The sequence below is a fragment of the Zootoca vivipara genome, chromosome 7 (assembly GCF_965207765.1).
Source record: "Zootoca vivipara chromosome 7, rZooViv2.hap1.1, whole genome shotgun sequence".
Classification (NCBI taxonomy): Eukaryota; Metazoa; Chordata; class Lepidosauria; order Squamata; family Lacertidae; genus Zootoca; species Zootoca vivipara.
This window is the reverse complement of record NC_142590.1, coordinates 54,144,697-54,163,430: the sequence shown is the minus strand read 5'-3', so window position 1 is coordinate 54,163,430 and position 18,734 is coordinate 54,144,697. Positions and strand designations below refer to the sequence as shown.

General features: G+C 43.6%; 2 protein-coding genes across 5 annotated transcripts; both read left to right on the top strand.

The window, feature by feature from the left end:
- Window positions 1-3,758: 3,758 nt before the first annotated feature.
- GOLT1A (golgi transport 1A) lies at window positions 3,759-13,007 on the top strand. Of its 2 annotated transcripts, none has more exons than XM_060277074.2 (5): window positions 3,759-4,662; window positions 6,701-6,792; window positions 9,213-9,391; window positions 10,948-11,011; window positions 11,921-13,007. In XM_060277074.2, the coding sequence occupies exons 1-5, from the start codon at window positions 4,638-4,640 to the stop codon at window positions 11,957-11,959; spliced, it is 399 nt and encodes a 132-aa protein (XP_060133057.2). In that variant the 5' UTR covers window positions 3,759-4,637; the 3' UTR covers window positions 11,960-13,007. The 2 variants fall into 2 exon arrangements, with proteins under 2 accessions (XP_060133057.2, XP_088530391.1); XM_088674265.1 differs by having other exon boundaries at window positions 4,499-4,662; window positions 10,948-11,006.
- A 539-nt stretch (window positions 13,008-13,546) lies between these two features.
- On the top strand, window positions 13,547-18,734 carry KISS1 (KiSS-1 metastasis suppressor). Of its 3 annotated transcripts, none has more exons than XM_088674267.1 (3): window positions 13,547-13,931; window positions 17,168-17,287; window positions 18,037-18,734. In XM_088674267.1, the coding sequence occupies exons 2-3, from the start codon at window positions 17,185-17,187 to the stop codon at window positions 18,303-18,305; spliced, it is 372 nt and encodes a 123-aa protein (XP_088530393.1). In that variant the 5' UTR covers window positions 13,547-13,931; window positions 17,168-17,184; the 3' UTR covers window positions 18,306-18,734. The 3 variants fall into 3 exon arrangements, with proteins under 3 accessions (XP_088530393.1, XP_088530392.1, XP_088530394.1); XM_088674266.1 differs by having other exon boundaries at window positions 13,548-14,114; XM_088674268.1 differs by lacking the exon at window positions 13,547-13,931 and adding an exon at window positions 14,124-14,340.

Below are 18,734 nucleotides of genomic sequence, written 5' to 3'. Positions count from 1 at the left end.
CCAAAAACACCTGGAGGGCCAAGGTTGAGGAAGCCTGGATTAGTTTCTGACAATGAGTTTCTCAATACTAAATGCTCTTCACCACCAGCCTTGTGCATCAGACCAATTGATGGCCCTGCAATTCTGTGCATGCCTATTAGGAAGAGACTCCCACCGAGTACAATGGGACTTACTCCCATGTAAGTCTGTACAGGATTACAGAGGTTCGCCACAACTCTGTACAGATCTTCTCAGAACTAAATTCCACCGAATTCAATAGTAGTTCATTCCAGGTAAGGGGTGGGGGAGTGGATTGCACTCAGAGAAAAGAAATTTAGATGATATATTAATGAGCAAGGTAGTGCATCACAATAACTATTTGTACGACGATTCCATTTTTGCCAAACGTTTGAGAGACAAACTTATAAAATGATTGCAAGAATTTCAATAGAAGCAGCAAGGATAGTTGGGTTATAACATGAGCATGAAAATACATTTCCTATTTCAAAATGTGCTGAATGATTCACTTATTGGAAATGGATTCTCATCTCGTGTCCTTAGCTATTTGTCAAGCACCAAAGGAGGGCATATAGATCTTGTGCCTTAGTGACGCAGATATAGATAATACAGCTGTCCCTGGCCAGTTAATTAGCTTTTTATTATGGTATTTCTTTGCTCGCTGCTTGCATGAGAATGGGACATGTATTCTCTTTTCTATGCAGTAGAAAAGGAGATGCTCCAAGACTGCGTCAGAGGGATTTTTATTTTTATTTTATTTTTTTGAGGCTAATAGATGTTTGCATGAAACAAAGTAGTTGGCAAGATGCTATGTAATACGCTAATGGTCCAATGGCTGGACCCTATATCTAGCTGATAATCCTTTTAGATTCTTTTTTTTTTGGCCTTCACATCTTTCCACCCTGCCCTCTAAGCTAGGGATTCCCAAACTGGCCCGTGGACCACCAGTAGCCCATAAGATTCATTCAGGTGGTCCACATCATCTTGGAATCACAGAACTGTAGAGTTGGAAGAGACCATTAGGATCATTTAGTCCAGCCCTGCAATGCAAGAATATTTAGCCCAACATGTGGCTTGAACCCACAAGCCTGAGATTAAGAGTCTCTCAATCTGTGGATTTGTGGCTGAAGATGGGAGACAGCACATCCATTGCATAAAATATTCATGTTGATTATTAATTGTATTTTTGTTGCTTCTTTTAATTCTAACATTGTATGTTATTGTATTCTATGGAGTAGCAATGGCTACAACTGGCAGGAAAACCATTAAGTGGTCTGTTAAGATGCTCAGGATTTTTCAAGTGGTCATGGGAAAAACAGCCAGCAAACTAATCTCCCTTGTTAGCAGAGAGGAGCATCTGCCCATGATGACTGTAATTGATGGGCAGGTTCATGTGAAAGCAGGTGCCCCCTCCTCGTCATGTACTTCCCGATTGCAAATAGGGAATGTGGAAAGGAAAACAGCCCTCAAGGCTACTGTGCATTAACTTCTAGAAGCTAAACAAACACATGAATGGATGTATTTACTTTATTACGGTCACAGACCAGCATAAGCAAAACATCTAAATAAATAGCATAACAATATCTCTAAGTGGATAATTATTAAATTAATTGGGAACAATTCCCATTGTTGGTGGGAATGTATAAAGATTTATAAATTTTGGAATGAGATATATGAGAAATTGAAAAGGATGTTAAAAATTACATTTGAAAAGAAACCTGAGTATTTTTTATTAAGTTTGATCCCAGAAAGTATACCAGAAGATAGGGAAAGTATTTTTTTGTATGCCTGCGCAGCGGCGAGACTACTTATAGCTCAAAAATGGAAAAGGGAGGAAATACCTACAATCCAGGAGTGGCAGATAAAATTAGTAGAATTTATGAATTAGGCAAGGATGACGGCGGCACTTAGGAATATACCAAAACAAAGATCAAAAGCTGAATGGAAAAATGTGGAAGATTATTTTTAAAAAGAGGGTATAAAAAGGGATAGTGATTTGTTTTGATTAAGAAGGCACATGAGAATACGTATATATAGAAAGGTGATTTAATTAATTAGTCTTACATTCCAAATTTATAAGAGGTAAAGCAAGTTGTGTGTACAGTATATATTAAGGAAAATGATGTACTAACGATTGGATGTCAATTATAAGTTATATTGTATAGGTTTTTATGTTTATATTCTATAGATTTCTGTTTTGGGATTTGCTTTAATTTGTTAATTTGTTTATTGTTTAATTTGTTTAATTTGCCCAATAGGTTTAAATAAATTTGGTTTAATTTATGTATTGTTTTATGTTGGGTGGCTTAAGTTTGAATTTACGTCGTTATATTTTTCTATTCTTTTTTTAAAAAAAATCTGAATACTGTAAAGTTAAATCTTAAAAAAATAATACTAATAATTCGGAACAAGAACCAAACGTAGATTAAAACATATACATAGATTACTTGATTAAGCATAGGTAATGGATGAATAAAACCAATAAGGAATTTTTCTAAAAAAAATCTTTATTATTTAAAAACAAAGAAAAATAAACTGAACCACAACAATCAATTATTATGTTGACAAACATCTTCGCAACTTCACATTTACAGACACAAAAATCACAACACTCTAACACTTGACTAACTCATACATACCTACGTAAATTCCCCCCACCTAAACACACGACACATAACAAAACACCTAAATAAACCCACACTAATCTTAAAAAACACATTGTTCTATTACTTCACCGTTGCATTCCTTGTAAAATACAATGCTAGATATTTGTTGGAATCAAATAAATAATACATATACTACTGTGCAAAAATATAAAGGAAACATTAAAAAAACCAATAAGGAAAATTGAAAGGAGATCAGTTAAAAAAGCTGTATGGGGCGGGGCTTCAGAAGTGCGGATCTAACAATATGGGCCTTCTATTTAGGACTGATTTGTAGCATAGACCATCCTTCGACGAATAGCTATCATGACAGAGCAAAATCTGGTGACTAAATATGTGACTTCTGGGCTTTCGTCCTGTAGTAATAGGGAGATGTAGTGTTGTTCTGAACACCCAAGGAACTTATGTAGGATGGGCTGGATAAACCTAGCTTGAATGTCTATGTCAGGGGTCCCCAAACTTATCTGGCTTCGGACCGGTTCCTCCAGCGCCAATCGTGCGGTGGGCCGACGGGCAGGGGAATGCACTCCCATACGTGCGCACACTCGCTTTTCCCGGCTCAGCGCCGGAAATGGCTTCTGCACATGCGCAGACATCATTTCCGGTGCACTTCCGGGTCAGCGCAGCACCAGAAATAGCTTGTGCGCATGCGTATGGGAGCGCGTTCCTCCGTCCGCATGTGCGCACAAGCTATTTATGGCGCCACACCAACCTGAAGATGAAGCAACCGCACCACGGTGGGCCGATAAGAGCAGGCAGCAGCGGGGGCCATCGGGGGCTGCACAATTAGTTCGTGCGGGCCGCATCCGGCCCCCGGGCCTTAGTTTGGGGACCCTGGTCTATGTAATGCTGGCAATAAAGAAGGGCATGCTCCGTTATTTCCTGCTGCTCAGAGTCAGTGGCAAAGGAACCCTCTCAAGCACCCAGGGCGGGATGCCGAGGGGCGGGGTGAACCGCCCAGTGACGAACGCACGACGTCCATACGGAGTGTGCATGCGCGACGACCATACGAGCTGCCACGCATGCACACTCCATATGGGCTGCCGCACATGCGCAGTCCATACGGGATGCCACTCACACGGGGTGGCTGTATGGCCTGCCGCTTGCACAGCATCCGTACGAGCTGCTGTGCAAGCCCCGTCCCATATGGAGTGTGCACATGCAGCAGCCCGTACAGTCGCTGTGTGAGAGGCAGCCCATATGGATGGCGCAAGAGAGGCAGCCCGTACGGACGATTGTATGGATGCCGCGCGAGAGCAGAAGCCCATATGGATGCCACGTGAGCAGCACCCTTACAGACTGTGCACACCCTCGGCCGCTCTGCAGCTGGCGGGAGGCAGGAGCCATCTTGTAAAAAAAACACCAGAGTGGCACCCAGAGCCACATGAGCATAATAATAATTTTTTATTACGGTCGGAGACCACCTTGTGCCACATGGGCATTTCCTCTCCTCATATATGGTATCTTCTTATAACGGCCTTCCTGAACTGCTGAAGGGAGGCCCTGACAACAGATGAAAGCCCTTCGTTGTTTTGGTATTTCAAGATTAGCCATGGACGGCATTTGGGACCAAACACACACATGAAGAATGTCATAATTTGTGTGGCTTTCTTCTTTCCGTTCATTTTTGCTAGCAGTTTTTGCCATAATTCAAGCCTCGGGGAGACCTGCTATTAGCTTCCCCTCGCAAGCCCAGGAGAACAGGAAGCACAAGCTGAGCATTTGTGATGGCGCTTCCCCGCCCCACCCGCCTGGAAACTCCAGAGTGACAGCCCCGTGAACTTTAAGAGGTGTCTTCACTGCTGGGAGGTTAATGATTTGCAAGGTGACGCAGGAAGGGCTAAAGGCCTTTCCAAGGTTCACTGGCTGCAGAATATGTGGAAGTGACAGCATCCTCCTGCACCTCACCCCCCCCTTCCGTGACATTTGCATCTGCACCTGAACATCCAGAGCCCTTCTAGGCCTACAGCAGCAAAGATGATAGAGATCACAGAAATCCAGAGTAAGTATGAGCATATCTTACAGCCTGAAAGGAAGAAGTTGCTTCTTCTTATACCAGTGTAACCAGGTTAGCTAAGAAAGAATGATTGGGTCTAATCAAGGCTTTCTTTTGCCAGCTCAGCTTTTAGAGAATGTCACCCTGACCTCTCTTATTTATTTCTTTACTTAAATACTTGCTTTTTCACCAGCAAGTTCAAGGCAGCAAACATAATGCTCTCCCTCCCCTCATTTTAATAACAAACCTGTGAAGTGGACTGTGAATGAGTGGCCCAGCGAGCTTTGTGACCGAGTGGGGATTTGAACCTGCACCTCCCTGGTCTTATAGTCCAGTGCTCTAACCACTGCACCACACTGGCTCTCTAGTTCCAGTGTTACTCTGTTGACTGTTTCACAGGCACTTTTTTTTTTGTTTGGTTTTTTAAAAGATCAGAGAATGTGCTGTTGGAAAAGGAAGTAAATTAATATCTTTGCCTCTGTTCCCAGGGCACAAGAGTTTCAGTATACAGTCATACCTCGGGTTAAGTATGCTTCAGGTTGTGTACTTTCAAGTTAAGTACTCCGCGGACCCATCTGGAATAGATTAATGCACTTTCCATTACTTTCAATGGGAAAGTTTGCTTCAGGTTAAGTACGCTTCAGGTTAAGTATGGACTTCCAGAACCAATTATTGTAAGTACTTAACCTGAGATACCACTGTACATTGATTATTGCCTTCATTTTATGGATCAATGGTCTCAGTAGACAGGAAAAAAATCATGTTGAATTGCTGTTTTAGGGGATGTTTTTCATCGTCTGGAACGGATTAATCCACTTTCCATTACTTTCACTGGGAAAGTTCGCTTCAGGTTAAGTACACTTCAGGTTAAGTACGGACTTTCGGAACCAATTAAGTACTTAACCTGAGGTACCACTGTAATCTTTAAGAAAAGTACAACCTATGGGAGGAAAATAGAATCCCTGTGACCCACGTGTATGGAGTAAATACTGTAACAAAAGAATTGACTCAAATTGATTTAAAATGCAAGGCTAAACTCTCTCCAGCAAGAGAGAGCTCCAGTAGCAGAGTTTAAACTCACAAAATATGGCTTTAGGAATATAGGTTGTTAGACCCATTTAGTCTGCTTGCAAACACCACTCCTTTCTTTTCACCCCTCTTGTGATGAACAGACCACACACACTGTTAAGGAAGTTTAAAATTCTTTACTTACAAAATGTTCCAAAGGCCAGATTCATGCATTTCACAGAATCATAGAGTTGCAATGGACCACAAGGGTCATCTAGTCCAACCCCCTGCAATGCAGGAACCTTTCACCTCATGTGGGGCTCAAACCCACGGCCCTGAGAGTAAGAGTCACATGCTGGTAAATTTGGGCTGCACCCAATGCTTGCTAGGAGAAAATTCTGTTGCTTCTGAAGTGCCTGAAGTGGAGAAATGGATCAAGGGATGGGTGGATGGAGAGACATCCTTAAGAGCAAGGTAAAGAGAGAGAGCAAAACTGAAGGTGGACAAATACCCACAACTAGGCCTGGCCATTAAAGATGACATTGCTTCTGCATTTAGGAGTTGATTCTGCAGATTATTCAAAGTTATTCAAAGTTATTTCCTCACTGAGCCCTTCTCTGGTTGAGAGGCTACCCAGCTTAAAGCAGGCAATAGATGACCAGTGAGACTAAGGGGAATACAAATGATCCCTGATTTGAAGTTCTGCCCAAAACAAGTTCTAGCTTCTAAAAAGCAGAAAAGGAAAGTACTAAGCTACCTTCCCTTGGGCGGGATCTCCAAAGTCTCGTTGCTACACTCCCAAGAAAGCCCTGCCCTGCCCAGCCACCCACCATTTTTCACATGGCAGTGTACCATGTAGCACAACCACCCATACAGACCTCAAAAGAAAAGCAGGACCATGCAAGAACAGGTATTCTGAGCCCAAACTGCAAACGCCAGAAACATATTTTCCCACTATTGAGTTATAAGTGGGTCTTCCTCCCCCATGATCTTCAGAATGCTGTGTGTTTGATTACATTCATTTCATCTGTTACAGGGATTGGTGTGGGACTTGTGGGCTTCGGGGTGTTTTTCCTGCTTTTCGGTGTGCTATTGTACATGGATTCGGTCCTTCTGGCCTTTGGAAATGTAAGTTTCTTTCCTATGCTCCAGATGTTTCCTTGCAGATGTCGCTTTTGTCATCACATATATAGGCCAGTTTGCCTTCAAAGCTTTAATGAATCATAAGGATCACTAAGCCCAGTTTACAGGCACTGTTATGGAAGGGAGTTCCATTGACATCAACCAGGAGACTTGCTTCCAAGCAGAATTGTCTAGTCTAAGGTTTTAAGGAATATCTAACAGCCACAATGGCTGTGTTCCACCTCCACTGTCAGAAGACATATGTATCGGTCACTGGAAGCCGCAGGAGGGGAGAGCGCTGTTGTGCTCAAATCCTGCTTTCAGGCTTCCTATAGGCAACTGGTTGTTCAAAGTAAGAACAGGATGCCAGACTGCATGGGCCTTTGGCCTGATCCAGCAGACATTTCTTATTGCATGATCAGGACTGGCAGCCCATTACAGAATTGAAACTTTTGTATTGTGTACCAACCACTGTACACAGCACATGCTGCAAGGGTATGGGTGTAAGTGATACTTCATGAACTGAGGAAGATGATGCTCCTCCAGCAACACAGTACCCTTGGTCAGCAGTTTCCTGGGTCACCAATGAAGTGGCTGAAGGCAATGGTGTAGCATGGGTTGCCAGTGCCTGGGGCAGTGCAGAGGGGGTAGGTAGGAGGGAGGGAAACAGGCAGAGTACACATGCACATTCAGTATCAGTATCCAACTTTATTTCGGTCACAGACCAGCATAAGATAAAACATACGGAAACTGAACACATAAGACATAAAACAGGTAAGGAATAAAAACTGGTAATTAAAAGGTGATTATATAGCATACAGGGATGCGGGTGGCGCTGTGGGTTAAACCACTGAGCCTAGGGCTTGCCGATCAGAAGTCCGGTGGTTTGAATCCCCGCGACGGGGTGAGCTCCCGTTGCTTGGTCCCAGCTCTTGCCAACCTAGCAGTTCGAAAGCACACCAGTGCAAGTAGATAAATAGGTACCGCTCCGGCGGGAAGGTAAACGGTGTTTCCGTGCACTGCTCTGGTTTGCCAGAAGCGGCTTTGTCATGCTGGCCACATGACCCGGAAGCTGTACGCCGGCTCCCTCGGCCAGTAAAGCGAGATGAGCACCACAACCCCAGAGTTGTCCGCGACTGGACCTAATGGTCAGGGGTCCCTTTACCTTTACCTTATATAGCATACATACTTAAAAAGATAGAAATAGGGACAAACAGCTGAAAGTGACTACGGTATGTGGGAGGGAGTGTGAAGGAGCACAGGTCTTGGACTTTGGGCCTAGTTTGTGGTGCAAACCATCCTTCGATGAACATCCACCATGGCAGCGCAGAATCTAGCAACTGAGTACTGTATGTAACACCTGGGCTTTCATCTTGAAATAGCAGGGAGGTATGAAGTTGTTCTCTGTGACCTGGGAATTTATGTAGTATAAGCAAGTACGGTAGTATCCATATAATGATATGTCATCCCTGGTCCAGGTTTCCTGTATCAGTAAGATAGAAAATCAGTGAAACAGGTGTTCCTGAAAGATGCAGCCCATCCGACCACATTCCAGGTTAGAAGGGCAACCTTATGCTGGCCTGTTGGCTGTCAATCCCTCTTTCCCTCACAAGGTGTTTGGGGGGGCTGTTAATTCCACCTGTGCATTCAAGAGTCATTGCGCCGTCTGGAGAGGTCACTTCCTGGTTTGCAGGGATAAGCTGTTTTCAATGGATCCCAGCAATGGAAGCGTGCAGCTGTATTCAGGCAGCAATGGGTGTTGAAATTGTGTGCCCCCTAACAATTTTGCGCCTGGGGCAACCACCCCTTGGGGGGGCCCTACACTATGCCACTGGTTAAAGGATCCCCGCAAGACAAAGAAAAGAGAGGCAACAGGACCAATGTTCTCCTTCCCTCCAAAGACAAAACAGAGAGAATTACTGAAGGGGATACAAAGTTCATCAAGCCTGTAGGAAAGATTCAGCCTTTACATCCAGCACCCCTAAGAGAGAATACCAATTGATAGCCAATGTGGTTACTCCTGATGTTGTGCACTGGCAGTTCCCATCAGCTCCAGTCCAACCAGCATGCCCAGTGGTCAGGGATGGGGTGGGGCTTGGTCCAAAACATCCATAGGGTATTGTGTTGCCTACTCCTGAATTATAAATGATCACTATATACGGTAAAGTGTTTTGTGATTAAAGAAAAGAAAAGCAGTATATACATAAACATGAAAATCAGGGGCAAGGAATCAGGAGCCCTCTAGATATTGTTGGACTACAACTCCCATCAGCCAAAGCTAGGGCTGACAATGACAAACAGTCAGGGATGGTGGGAGTCAGAGTCCAACAGCATCTGAAAGGCCGCAGGCTCCCCATCCCTGATAAAGCGCCTACTAATGATAATACACTCCAATAATCCCTGGATTTTGATCTTCTTCTCTTTAGATCCTGTTCCTGTCTGGCCTGGCCATTATCATTGGACTAAGAAGAACCTTTGGTTTCTTCTTCCAGAGGCAGAAGCTTAAGGGAACCAGTTTCTTTTTGGGGGGCATAATTATCGTCCTGCTTCGGTGGCCTGTCCTAGGCATGCTTCTGGAGACCTATGGCTTCATTAACCTCTTCAGGTGATTATTCATACCAAAGCCACAAAGCTTTCTATGGAAACGATGTAGGCATAGTGGTGTCTAGGTAAGTCCAGGATTGTTGATAGCTACACATGATGCCAGACCTGAACTCTACAAGTTTACAGTTTCTGAAATTGGTGCTCTAAGTTGGAGCCTCATGGGCTAAATTCTTACCAGTTCCAACAAGAAGAAGATGGGGACAACATTTGCCCGCCTCCAGTTTGCAGGGACCTCATCTGTTCTTCAAGAATTCTCAAATATTATACAGTATACGGAGGTTACAGGTAGGTAGCCGTGTTGGTCTGGGTCGAAGTAAAATAAAAAAATTCCTTCAGTAGCACCTTAAAGACCAACTAAGTTTATATTTTGGTATGAGCTTTCGTGTGCATGCACACTTCTTCAGATACAGTGAAATAGAAGTCCCCAGGCACTTATGTAGAGAAGGGGTGGGGAGGGGTGGGGAGGGGGAGGGGAGGGGGGATCACTCAGAAGGGTGGTGGAAGTGGGTGATTGACTGACTGATAGCTGTTGATGACCGAAAACGACTGCAAATGGTTTTGCATGAAAAAGCAAGGGTTGAGATGGCTGAAGATCGCTTATCATGTATAATGAGATAAGAATCCGATATCTCTGTTCAAACCAGGTCCCTCCATGGTTTTGAGGGACCTGGTTTGAACAGAGATATCGGATTCTTATCTCATTATACATGATAAGCGATCTTCAGCCATCTCAACCCTTGCTTTTTCATGCAAAACCATTTGCAGTCGTTTTCGGTCATCAACAGCTATCAGTCAGTCAATCACCCACTTCCACCACCCTCTCTGAGTGATCCCCCCTCCCCTCCCCCTCCCCACCCCTCCCCACCCCTTCTCTACATAAGTGCCTGGGGACTTCTATTTCACTGTATCTGAAGAAGTGTGCATGCACACGAAAGCTCATACCAAAATATAAACTTAGTTGGTCTTTAAGGTGCTACTGAAGGAATTTTTTTATTATATACGGAGGCTCTGAGATTATGTCCACAAGCTTCTTTAGTTCCCTTGGGTGCAGCTCATCACCTCCTGGAGATCTGAATTAATTTAAAGTAGCCATGGGTTCCCTTACCACCTCCTTTTTTGGACTGTACCTCCCTCCTTGCATTGTTTATTTTGTGCTGCCATTCCATTCACACAATGGATTTCCACTTGCACAATGGATCTTCCCCTCTCCTCTCCCATACAATCCTTTATGATCCTCAAAAACTGCTCTTGAGGATTGGAGACCCTCCATACCAGATTGTTCCTTCACCCACAGATTACCTCTCTCCAGCTACTTTTCTCTCGGCCAGGTATTAGAGCCTCAGCAGGGAAAAAGATGCTCGGCGGAAGGAGCCATGGCTAGAGAAGCTATGAACAAAGGAGGGAGGGTCAGCACTCCTTAGCCATCTTTCTACTTAGCCATCTTTCTACTTTGCTTTCAACACAGATAATTGCTGCTGTCACATCTAGTATAACTCTCAGGTTTTGTTCCGGCTGCTGATTTTCAGCCATTATTAACAATGACTTATTTGTCCTCAGGAGTTTTTTCCCAGTTGCCTTTGGGTTTCTGCGATCATTGGTGAACATCCCATTTTTGAGCAAGGTAAGAAAATTTTTCGTGTGTCATGTGCTCTCAGGGGAGCATGATTCTATCTGGCTGGTTTGGTTCCCTTAAGCTTTCCAGCAGGGTTGGGGAACCTGCAGGCTTCCAGGTACAACACACAACTCCCATTGTCCCCTGAGTGGCCGGGGCTGATGGGAACTGGAGTCCAACAATAGGACTCATCCACACTTCCATTTGTGCCATGATCTGCCATGATCTGTTCTGGAACGTGTCCAGAAGAGGGCAACCAAAATGGTCAAAGGCCTGGAAACGATGCCTTATGAGGAACGGCTTAGGGAGCTGGGTATGTTTAGCCTGGAGAAGAGAAGGTTAAGGGGTGATATGATAGCCATGTTCAAATATATGAAAGGATGTCATATGGAGGAGGGAGAAAGATTGTTTTCTGCTGCTCCAGAGAAGCGGACACGGAGCAATGGATTCAAACTTCAAGAAAGAAGATTCCACCTAAACATTAGGAAGAACTTCCTGACAGTAAGAGCTGTTCGGCAGTGGAATTTGCTACCAAGGAGTGTGGTGGAGTCTCCTTCTTTGGAGGTCTTTAAGCAGAGGCTTGACAGCCATATGTCAGGAATGCTTTGATGGTGTTTCCTGCTTGGCAGGGGGTTGGACTGGATGGCCCTTGTGGTCTCTTCCAACTCTATGATTCTATGATTAAAAAAAACAAAACAAAAACAAAACTTCACTGTATACTGTTGAACTGGAAGAAACATCAGTCAGGTCTTCTGAAGGTTGATGTTTGTTCTGATTCAGTTGTAAACAGCAAGTTTTCGCAGGGAAAGAGGTGGGACCAAAACAACAACAACAACCCATGCCTAGAAATCATAGAATTGTAGAGTTATACAATTCTTCAGAGAAATGTGATTGGTTACAAATGACTTCTTGTTGCAGCTGTTCCAGAAACTTGGAGACACCAGCTCTATGGTATAGCCTGGAGAAGTGGCTTCCTACCACAGACAACTTCTCCTCCTACAAGCAAATAGACCTTTTTTTATAGACTACTGTGCTGTTTTCACAGCGATGTGCCATTGAGACCTCCTGCCCAGTTCATACCTTTGAAGGCCCCTGTGTGATCACCTGCAGGAGTGTGCAAGGTTATTAGCAGGTTCATATCCCAGCAGGAATTGCCTGGAGGTGCTGTTGGCAAGAGCAATTACAACTGAACTGCTGGTTCATAGAGATGATCATGCTGGAGCTGGACAATGGCTATGGACAATGGCTGAGTGGGCATCAGTACTTGGGCACATCCATGTTCACAAGATTTCTTAGCAACAAACCAACATTTAGGACTTGTCAAATTGCTCCAAGGAAGACACATCCCTCGGGGTCTACACCTTCCAAACAGTTGCAGTTGTGTGAGTAAGCAGAGTGCTCAGTTTCTTTTCTTTTGTTGACATGCTTTACCCACTGATATTTTTCGTCCCTTGTGAGAAGCCATAATGCAGGCATCCCCAAACTCGGCCCTCCAGCTGTTTTGGGGCTACAACTCCCACCACCCCTAGCTAATAAGACCAGTGGTCAGGGATGATGGGAGTTGTAGTCCCAAAACAGGTGGAGGGCCGAGTTTGGGGATGCCTGCCATAATGGATCAGAAATTTGAAATTGAAGGGATTAAAACACACACACACACAAGTTGAAAGGCATAATTTGAACACTATGACACTACAACAACTTGTCTCATCTCACTAGCCAAATTCAACAATAGGAAGGAGGAAAATGAATATAAGGATGAGAAGTGTTGTTCTGAGTTTTCTGTCAATTTCAAAATCCCAGTAAAGAAGCTTGTTAGGGGAGGGGATGAGTTCGCAAAATAACTTGCAGTTCAAAAAGACAGACACACAGCCTGTACTTTGGAGCAATGTCTATTTAACAGAACGTGAACACTATTTGATTCCACCGCGTGCATATTTTCTATTTTTTTATTTAACAAAACATAAAACATGTTTTAATGATATCAAATAAATCATGTTTCTCAAGATGTCACGTGTGTGCGTGTCTGTTTTGCTCAGATGGGGAAATAGGAGCTACAGGGAGACCACTTGATTTGGGAAAGACAGCACTGGTGAGGGAACAGTGGTTGCATTTTGTCATTTAAAAAGAACATGGGAGAGTCCATCATGGACCTCAAACCATCTTATTTAGTTTGGCTAAAGCTATGGCGATGGTTATTCAGCACAGAGCTATGTGATCTTTCTTCCCAACCTCCACCTTGTGCACAGGGCCTCTGTATGTTGGGTACGTACCCTCCAAAGAATAAGTCCAGCTACTGAACCGCACTTGTACAGTAGCATAGCATGGGGGGACCCACAGAGGAAGTTGCCCTAGGCACAAAATTGTTAGGGGTGAAAAATTTCAACACCTGGTGCTGGGCATGTGTAGAGGAGTGAGAGAGAGAATAATGTGGAAGCGATACTTAGACAAATATTTTAAAATGAAGGATTGAGGGGAGAAATTTGTTTTAATCAGAGCAAGAAAGAAAGGCGTTTCATTCTCCAGAATTACCAATTTATACCAACAGCTTTAATAATAATAATAATAATAATAATAATAATAATAATAATTTATTATTTGTACCCCCGCCCATCTGGCTGAGTCTCCCCAGCCACTCTGGGCAGCTCCTAATTGAATGTTAAAACAATACAGCATTAAATATTAAAAGTTTACCTAAACAGGGCTGCCTTCAGGTGTCTTTTAAAAATAGGATAGCTGCTTATTTCCTTGACATCTGTTGGAAGGGCGTTCCCACAGGGACAGCTCTGGCTCCATTGTGAAGGAGGAGGAAAGAGGAAACACAACAACAATAATGTAAAGCTTTGCTATCCCATACTGCAAGCAAGAGGGATAGATATGGCAACTGTTTCTGAAGCAGACTCCATTAAGGAGGGAGAGTAGAAGACAAAAGGTAAGAGGTGGATCCATCTCTGCTGATGTCAACTGCCAGGTCACACAGCAAAGGGGGGTTGGTGGGTTATACTGCACTTGAGAGGGACCTGGACTCCAAAGAGCAGCTGTGCTCTCCTCCTTTCAAGAGATCAAACAGAAGCAGCAGAAGAGTCTTGGCAAGAACATCTAAAAGAGAACTGAGGTTAGTAGAGAGGGAGGAACTTTAAGCCTCAGGCTGTACTTGCACACTAACCTGGGGAAGAGTCCCGCTGAACCGAATGGGGCTCACTTCTGAATAAACATGAATAGGATTGCACTGTGAGGCTAAAATGTATGCAGATGTATACATGGGAGTAAGCAGTGTGACTTGCTCCAGGGCAAGCGATTTATAAGTTTGGGCTGCATATGTCTTTTTCATTTTGGAAGAGGTAGGTTGCTTTTTAAAGGAATGAAATGTACTCCCCCCCCCTTGCATGTTGTCTACATGAATGTTAACATATATATTTAATACTGTTTAAAGCTGCATACAAATTATAGGTTTTTTAGAGAGAGGAAAGAAGCTTGGGACAGGAATCAATTGGTATCCACATACCTTTTTTTTTTTTTGGTCCCACTCTTGTTTCTGGTCAAACAGGTTTGGCAGGATTTGAAATGATACAAAAACCTGACAAACCTGTTTTCTGAATGTGGGATGAGGGTCCATACCATAAATAGCAAACCCATTTTCAAACAACCTTTAACTTTTTTTGTGGGGGGATAAAAAAAAAACCATCCTCTCTCTTTAATTTAATTACCCTCTTTGGATTAGAACATTTAAAATTTGAACAGAATCTATCTTCTGTGCTCTCCGAGGTTTTTTTGTTTTGTTTGTTTAACTTCACTTGGGTTCACAGAGTACTTGAGAATCATGTCTAGAGGATGGAGGATCATAGCAAAATGCCAAAAGAGGAAATCTGGACTGGAAGATGTGCCTCCTGAACAAAACCCTCACCCCCTTACTCCCAAAGGGAAGGTGGGGGGACTGGGTTTCCCCACTCAGTATACCCTGCTCTCTTCTGAGACCCATAGACATGTAAGTGCCAGGGCTGTGGAGTCTGTCACAATTTCTGACCTAATAATAACAATAACAATAACAATAATAATATTTATACCCCGCCCTTCCCAGTCAAGACCGGGCTCAGGGTGGCTAACAACAAAAACATCAAAACAAGCATAAAAGAAACAATTCAATTAAAATACAGATAAAATACAATGTTAAAATTCAGTTTTAAAATGGGAATCTACAAGTGGAACCTCATTTAAATATCTGTAGGATAAAACCTTAGGGGAGGGTAACACCTAGCCAACTTGTTGCATGATCAGTGGGCATTGAAGAATATGATTATTGCTTTTGTGTCACAGGCTTCAACACAGACTAATGAGGGTTTTTATTATTATCATTATTGACAGCTGGTGTTTGAAGGTTTTTAAACAGAGGGTGTTTTTAAGCAGCGTTTGGATGGCCATCTGTCATGGATGCTTTAGCTAAGTTTCTTGCATTGCAGGGGATTGGACTAGAAGATTACTCTTGGGGTCCCTTCCAACTTTACAGTTCTATGGTTCTATGAAATCTCACCCCAGCTTTGGAAGTCATGGGGCAGGGGTGCGGGGGGGGCATTAGGCAGGTCTGCCTCTCTTATCAGACTCAGTTTCCCAACTGCAATCATTACAGAGAGAAGATGCATAATACTGCATGTTTGAAGAACACAGTAAAGTGCTGAATAATAATGATAATAAAGAAATAAATATGTGCTCAAGCACAGAAGTGAGGTTCTTAAAAAGGCAGGACATTGCAACAGGAAAAGGGGATCAGGCTTCTTATATCCTTCTAAAGCAACAGTGGGGAAACATTCGCCCTGGAAAGAACTTTTCTAAACAGCTGAAAACCCCTTGCAAAGATAGATGACTTTTCATTGTTCACCATATCAATCAGGAGCCCATAACAGGCACATTAGTATAATCCACTGGTCAATGTGCCATGTGCAGGCAACATCCCCTACTGGTGTGCTCCTATGCACAAAGATGATTCAAATAATATACAATGCATGCTTATCAAATTTAGCTAAACAGGAAAGAGGGGTTGCAACCTTCCAGATCTTGATGTATTTCTAATACAGCTGAACAAGATTCCAAGGCTCTATTTTGCATTCAGATTTTGACTCAGTCCTCCTGAGTCAGCCACTGTATTTCCTTCTTACATATTACATATTTAAAGTATTTTTTATTTAAGATTTCTTGAATTACAAAGGTGTGTGCAGTGTCTCTCATATTTTTACATGCATCATTTTTGCAAATCAGTTTCATTGTTAAGACACTAAGAAGAAAGAGGGGAAACGTGGTAGACAGGGGGTGGGAGGGTGGATGGGGGTGGAAGTAAGTGACGATGTTTTCGTTTTGCTTAATATATGTAGGGCTTGATGTCAGCTTTGTTTGTGTAGGTTCTCCTCTAGTCGCTTGTGTACTTTTGGTGGTGAGAGAGATTGGGGTTGACCAAGGGTGCAGTTGTTCCTTCTTTAGTAACTGGAGTCATTTCCCTGGACCTTTTCCCCAGCTCTGCTTGTTCTCACAACAAGCATTTGCTGGCTTGAATGGAAAAGGAAATATAATAAAGAAAATCTTTTCCTCCAAACATATCACATTACCTTTTCTATTAAAACAAAATATTGACAGGTCAATAGAGACCTAAAAGTAATTATAATTATTTAACAATAGGAAAGGACACCAAAAGTAGTGATGGAGAGGACTCTTCCGACAATGCCATTGTCTTTATAAATTACTTGGTTAATTTAGACTAGGACTGGGGGACCTATGGCCTTCAGCTATTGCTGGACTACAACTCCTATCATCCCTTCCCATTGCTCCTGTTGGATGGGAGCTGGGCCCCAACAACATCTTGATTAAAATGCTTGATGGCCAACCCATTTCTAATTTCAGGGGGCTGCTGTCTCAATGGTGTCCCTGGGTAACTGAGGCTGAGAGGAAATGAACCACAAAAGTCTAACTGCAACATTTTAAGCCTTGTCACACCATCAGCAGCCTCCCTTTCCTCCCCTTGCCATCTCCTCTTTCCTCCTCTTGTGTATGTGCTTGTGATTTAGAGATCAGTGGCAAGAAAGTCATGCAGCTGCCCTTTTCACCCTTCCAGCACTGCTCTTCTGCTGCATTTTCTTTCAGCATTTCCCCACCTGCTCTCCTTTCTTTTATCTTTCCTTTCAGATCTGCTACATCCCAGGATGAGCCTGTTCCATTCCCCACTGGTGCTCCTATTACTCTTCAGCGCTCCCTTTGGAGAACCAGCTGACAGCTATTTCCCGCTTAAGGACTCCTGGCATACAGGTAGCAAGTGGTATCAGTTGTGACCCATTCCTACATTTAATCCGCGCTCTTGATTCCAAGATCAGGAGTGTCATTTCAGTATTTTGATCCCCGCTGTCTTCAAACATGGGCTGCATTAGTCCATGCTGAACCCCACCATGCCCGTCTGCAGGGGACCACTGTGGACTCTGCAGTCCTTGTGGCTAATTCTTATGAAGGTGTGGGTATCGCAGATGTACTTACCTCCTACCTGCCTCTCTTTGGGAGAGAACTGGGACTCAATGCAAAAGGTCCCAGCTTCAGGCCCACTGCATCTGTAGGACTGAGAATGAATCCTAACTGAAACCCTTGAGAGCCACTGTCAGTCAATGTAGACCATGGATGAGGAACTCTTGCCCTCAAATGTTGAACTCCAACTCCCATCAGTCCCAGCCAGCATGGCCAGTCGCCATGGATAATGGGATTTGTAGTTCAACAACATAGAGAGAGCAACAAGTTCCCCTGGTATAGAAAATATTGAGCTAAGTGGGCCAATGGGATGACATAAGGCAGCTTTCTACCTTCTCATGCCTCACTATTTGTGAAAGTTCATGGTGGGGAGGGGATAATGCAAACCCTTCGAAATTTATTTTTCAACAGGTTTCTCACCCACTCCAACAGTGAGGCTCAAATCCCCTCTTTCTATCCTCTCTCTCTCTCTCTCTCTCTCTCTCTCTCTCTCTCTCTCTCTCTCTCTCTCTCTCTCTCTCTCTCTCTCTCATTCTCCCTAGGGGAACTTTCCAAAAACATTGCCAAGCCAAGCCACTGGGCTGATGCCATCCCATGTCCACAAAGGAAGTCCTCACCGCCTTTTCTGGGCAAGCGGCAGGAGCAGCAGCAGCGACAGCAAGGGATGCCTCCAGGGAAGAGCAGAGTTGTCTCCGTCCCACAGGGGGCCTTGCTGGTGGAACGGGAAAATGACCTCTCCACCTACAACTGGAACTCCTTCGGTTTAAGATATGGCAAGAGACAAGCGTTGCAAGCAAAGGAGAAACTATGAAAGTGTGGGGCTGCCATAGCCAAGTATGGTGGTCCGGGGGGAGACCTCAGGGGAGAGGACCTCAGGTCAAGCTCCGTATTGTGGTGGGTTTCTTTCTTTGCTCTTCTGAGGGAATGGAAGACAGTTTATGGTTCTCATTTCTCTGAAGTTCACAGTAAGATGCTAGCATTGCAGCAGAGCAAGGGTGGAAACAATTTTTTTTTAAGTAGCAAGCTGGTCATTGTTTATTTCTTTCACCAATTCTAATTGGATATTATAATAATGACCATGTTAATTCTGTTTTCACTAGCTGGTATATACTACATAGCATTACGGTGTAAGAAAACAGGGAAGGGGCAAAGTGTTTGGATGTCTACAAGTTGTGGTGTTAAACTTTTCTCTGTCTACTTTGCCTATCTCGTGCATAATTGTATAAACTTCTATTATGTT

Excerpts from the sequence above, each read along its gene's own strand:
- GOLT1A (XM_088674265.1), top strand. The coding sequence starts at position 4,638 with ATGATAGAGATCACAGAAATCCAGA. Across the intron at positions 4,663-6,700 it reads AGAGATCACAGAAATCCAGA|GGATTGGTGTGGGACTTGTG; the intron begins GTAAGTATGAGC and ends CATCTGTTACAG. Across the intron at positions 9,392-10,947 it reads GGCTTCATTAACCTCTTCAG|GAGTTTTTTCCCAGTTGCCT; the intron begins GTGATTATTCAT and ends ATTTGTCCTCAG.
- KISS1 (XM_088674267.1), top strand. The coding sequence starts at position 17,185 with ATGAGCCTGTTCCATTCCCCACTGGTGCTCCTATTACTCTTCAGCGCT. Across the intron at positions 17,288-18,036 it reads TAAGGACTCCTGGCATACAG|GGGAACTTTCCAAAAACATT; the intron begins GTAGCAAGTGGT and ends CATTCTCCCTAG.